We start from the raw sequence: 4553 nt of genomic DNA, 5'->3' as shown, positions 1-4553 counted from the left end.
CCCTGCGCGCGGGCGGGAGCGTGAAGCCGCTGCGGCAGCGGCAGTAGTGCCCGTTAGGGATGCTCACGCACTCGTGCTGGCAGCTGTGGTTTCCGAAGCTGCAGTAATCGATCACTGGTGAGAGAAGGAGAGGGGTGGGCAGGAAGGGAAAGACAAGAAGAAGGAGAGCAAGAAACAAATGAAGAAGGGGCAGGAAGGGAGAGGGACACTTACTAGTGCAGCTCCTCTTGTCCTGGTTGAGGTAGTAACCCGGGCGGCAGCGGCACAAGTATGACCCACGAGCGCTGACGCACTGATGCTGGCAGCCGTGTCTCCCGTCTGCGCACATATCGATGGCTGCGGGGGAACAGGACATCTGTCACCCTCCTGTCCCAGTCTCCCCAGGGCAGCCAAGGGCTGCTCCAGAGCTTCAAGGAAGCTCCCAGCACCCTGAGACAAGAAGGAAAAGTCCCGGTGTGGTGGCCAGAACCCACAAATACAGCTTTGCTCTCAAAATCCAGGGCCAAAACACCGTGCACGTGGCTGGGAGGTGCATCCCCTGGTACCCACTGCCTGGAGCTCCCTCAGGTGACAGGCAGCCGGTTGTGCCAACATGAGCCCAAAGTGTCCCATCCCAGAGAGCTGACCAGAGTTTAGCGATGCTGAGTAGCACCCACAGCCATTACACACCCGGGCGGCAGCGTGACCCATGGCCAGAGCACCTGGGCTGCTGCTGGCCCTGCAGGGTCCTCTGCTGCATTTCATGAGCCCTGTAACTACAGGTCCTCTAGGAGAGTTAGGATATAAAAAGGGTTTTTACGGGAACAGGTCTTTCCATCCGCGTTGAGCCTGTAGCCCGGGTTGCACTCGCAGTGGAAAGAGCCCGGGGTGCTGACGCAGCTGTGCTGGCAGCCGTGCTCCTGCACCACGCACATGTCCACCCCTGCAAGACAGAAAGAGCATCAGAGCAGCTGCACAGGGACCCTGCATGTGCCCTGTCCCTGCAGCCAAAGCCACCAGGACAACCTGCACAGCCCCAGCTGTTCCATCCCAGTGTTCACCCACTGATTTCCAGTGCACAGACACGGACACTGCACTGGGCAGGTTTCTGAACTGCCTCGGCTTTCAGGTCTACCCGAGCACTAAATCAAGGCCCAATATTAACTGATACCGTTGATAGCTTGAGCCGAGTAAGCGAAAGCCTGAGCTCAGCCAAAGGAGCCAGGGGTGGCCAGGAGCCTGCAGAGCTGTCCAGGAAGCAGGCAGGCAGGTGACAGGCAGTGCGCTGTAAGCAAAGGCATCAGGTGCAGGAGCATACCAGGGCCCCAGGGGGCAATATCTGTCAGCCCTGGCCCCCCACCCCAGCCAGCAGGGACCCACCACGGCACTAATGCAGCCCCATGGGCATGCACATGCCCCCGGCTAGGAACCGCTGCCCGACAGAGGCTGGCAGCTGCCTTCTGCCCTTCAGCAGATGCTGGAGCACACGAGCAAGGTCTTGCCAGCCCGCTGCAGTGCCAGGTCTCTGGCAAAGCCCACCAGCATCAGAGGGGACAGACAGGTCCCAGCCTGTGAGCTCTCAACCCTCGCCAGCACAGCCACCGTGAGAACCAGCATCCCGGCTCCTTGCCGAGACCGGCTGGATGCTTCAGAGCAGCACATGTGGCCAGGGATTTATTAAACACAAATGTTCAGTCAGCAGATGCTGTGCATGTGTCTGTGTAGGAGGAGACCCTGCTAGAGCCACACTGAAATGCGTATGGGGCTCTGGGATATGTCACCCATCCCTGTCACACCCAGGGAAACCAGCTCCACATTTTCTGCTCTTTAATATTCCCCATCACCGCTGCCCCGACATCCTGGCTTGGGGCAGAGCTACCAGGCAGGGGTGAAGAAAAGCACTTGCTTGCAATGCTTTTGAAGCTCTCCTGATCTCGTCCCAGCAGAGGAAAGGTGAGTGAGAGGAATCACAGAATCACCGGATAGTTTGGGTTGGAAGGGACCTTAAAGATCATTGAGTTCCAACGCCCCTACCATGGGCAGGGACACCCAGGTTGCTCCAAGCCTCATCCAGCCTGGCCTTGAAAGGTGAGCAAGAGGAAAGGTGAGCAAGAGGAAAGGCTGTCTGTCCCATCAGGGAGGTTGCTTCCCTGTCCACTCTGCTCCTAGGAAGGCCAGCCACCCCAAACACCTATGTGAAGGTCATCTTCTAGCCGGGCCCACCCTTGCCAGCCCACAGCTGCAGCTCTCACCCACCGCAGAGCTTGTCCTGGAACTGCTTCCCAAACTGCTGGATGAGCTCGAAGGACTCCACCAGGAAGACGTGCTCCTCCAGCGGCGGCGAGGCCATGGCCCGCAGAGAGTTCATGTCTGCCCGCTGGACGCCCACAGCGTAGATCTCAATGCCAGCATTCCGGGCCTGGGTGGCCACCTCAGTGACACGGTCCTGGGGCCGTCCGTCCGTCACGATGATGGCGATGCGGGGGATCTTCTTGTGCAGAGGGCGCGCGCCCTCCTGCGTGGTGAAGGCCACGTTCATGGCATACTGGATGGCCAGCCCTGTCATGGTGCCCTGGGCCAGCGGGACGATGCTGTTGATGGCCTTCTCCATGTCTGCCCGCGTGAAGAAGGTCTTGAGGGAGAAGATGTTCTGCACCTGGCTGGAGTACTGGATGACCCCCACCCGTGTGGCGTTGGGACCCACGTCCAGGCTGCCGATGATGTCCATCATGAACTGCCGCATGGTCTCGAACTCGAAGGGACGCACGCTGCGGGAGCTGTCGATCACAAACACGATGTCCAGGGGACCTGTCCTGCACTTCAGGGCTGGAAGGGGGCAAAGAGACAGTTCAGCTTCACAGCCACCTGTGGCGAGCTGGGAGCAGGGACATCCCCATTGGGTGGGCTGAGGGGTGCCCACAGGCCAGCACCTTCCCACTGCCAAATAAACCTGTGGAGGGTGCTGGCAGAGTGGGAGCAGGGATGACAGGCTGGGGAGACATGCTGGCCGTGGGGAAATGGTATTGTGCCCTCCTCCCCAACACTGTCCCTGCAGCCAGACCCAGCTCCTGCTCCCTGCATTTCCACAGCCGACAGCCCCCAGGGCTGCAGAAATGCCTCTCGGTCTGTCGGCAAGGTTTAGGCACAAGTTTAGGCAGCGGCATCTTCATCTCTGCTGTGAATCAGAGCGTCAAACTGTAAAACAGCCCAGTGCCTCATGCTGTCCCCTGCCAGCTGCAGCTCCTGCCCCAGACCCCTGCGCCACGTGGGCTCCTGCTGCTGCCGTGCCACGCGTGAAAATACTGCTTTGGGCAATTCTTCTGTTCCCCCGCAGCTCCAGCTTCCCCCGGATTTTACTGCATTTTGCCAGTTTCTGCCTAAAACTGGACTTACTTTGTTGTGGGTTTTTTTAGGGGAAGAAAATGAGACAGTGAAAAGCACAGCTCAGGGCATACACATGGTGGGGATCGAGCCAAAGAGCCTCTCCTGGACATATGGGTGCAACTTCCAGTGTAAACCGGGAGAGGGTTTAGCAAGTGAAATGCCAATGAACATATTTTGCTTGGCTTGCATGTACCCAAGCCTGGGAGAATTTGGCTCTAATGGTAAGGAAACACTTTGAGTCCCCTTGGGATGATGCCCAGACCTGGGCTGTCATCTCAGCTGCTCCAAAGGGCTCTGAGACATATCCGCCTCCTTTCTCCGTTCGGTGCCTTCATGTTTTTAAACTGGAATTGATTTATCTCCCTCTACCCTGGGAGGAGAGAGGCTAGTGCCCCTGGGTTTGCTTTGCCCCCCCCTCCCCCACCAGGAGACCCGTGGAGGGAGGGGGTTCCCCCTAATGTCTGTGCCTCCGGCCAAGGTCAGAGCACACGGGCAGGAGGGTGACAAGCCCTGAGCTGTGTCAAAGCTGAGAACGTGCCTGGAGCAAGTGGCACCAGTCTCACCATGCTGGGACCAGGCTCAGCTCCCGCGCCCCTGGGCAGCGCTGGGCAGTTCAGGTCCCACGCCAGGGGGATGCTCCATCCAGCTGGCATGCTTCCAAAGAAGAGGCATCAGGTCCCCCCACCCCAAGCACCAAGCTGTCCTCCGAGGGCTTTGCTGCCCTGACACACTCACTTTTCTCTCCTCCAGGCAATTCCCAGCAGCCAGGGCTCACCTGCAGGCTTCGGTCTGGCTTCCAGCGTCGTCAGGAGGAGGAGGAAGAGAGGGGCCACGGGCAGGAGCTTCATCATGGCTCTGCAAGACCACACAGCTCCCGGGCTGGGGGGACTCGCTGCGGGGAGAAGATGATGTGCCATCAGTGCTGAGGGGGGGCAGTGGGTGTCCCCAGGCAGCGCCAAAAACCCTGGTCGGCAGCAGCTGTTGTGACAGATCCATCCCCAAACTTCTCTGCACCCACGTGGGACTTTTCCCATCCGAGGACTGGCAGTCTCGGCACAGCTAAATTTCATTACAGTAGCAACGATCTGCCAAAGAGTCTGATTTTCTGCTCTGGGCAGAGCTGGCCGTGGGACAAACCTTATTTTCACTTGCAAACCAGGCGGATGGGATGTTCAGCCAAATGCTTTTTC

The 4553-nt window shown here is 58.9% G+C and overlaps 1 protein-coding gene across 1 annotated transcript in view; it reads right to left on the bottom strand.

Moving 5' to 3' along the window:
• The window catches only part of MATN4 (matrilin 4), a 7248-nt gene extending 3037 nt beyond the window's left edge, over positions 1-4211 (bottom strand). Inside the window, exons 1-4 of the mRNA XM_010074463.1 lie at positions 4139-4211; positions 3557-3562; positions 2236-2805; positions 800-922 (exon numbers count right to left, since the gene is read on the bottom strand). Coding sequence (XP_010072765.1) covers positions 800-922; positions 2236-2805; positions 3557-3562; positions 4139-4211 — 772 coding nt within the window. The remainder of the gene's footprint in view (positions 1-799; positions 923-2235; positions 2806-3556; positions 3563-4138) is intronic.
• Between the last annotated feature and the right edge of the window lie 342 nt (positions 4212-4553).

Source organism: Pterocles gutturalis, unplaced genomic scaffold, assembly GCF_000699245.1.
Source record: "Pterocles gutturalis isolate BGI_N339 unplaced genomic scaffold, ASM69924v1 scaffold31466, whole genome shotgun sequence".
NCBI classification, from domain to species: Eukaryota; Metazoa; Chordata; class Aves; order Pterocliformes; family Pteroclidae; genus Pterocles; species Pterocles gutturalis.
The sequence above is the reverse complement of the archived record's forward strand: the minus strand, read 5'-3'. Positions and strand labels throughout refer to the sequence as shown.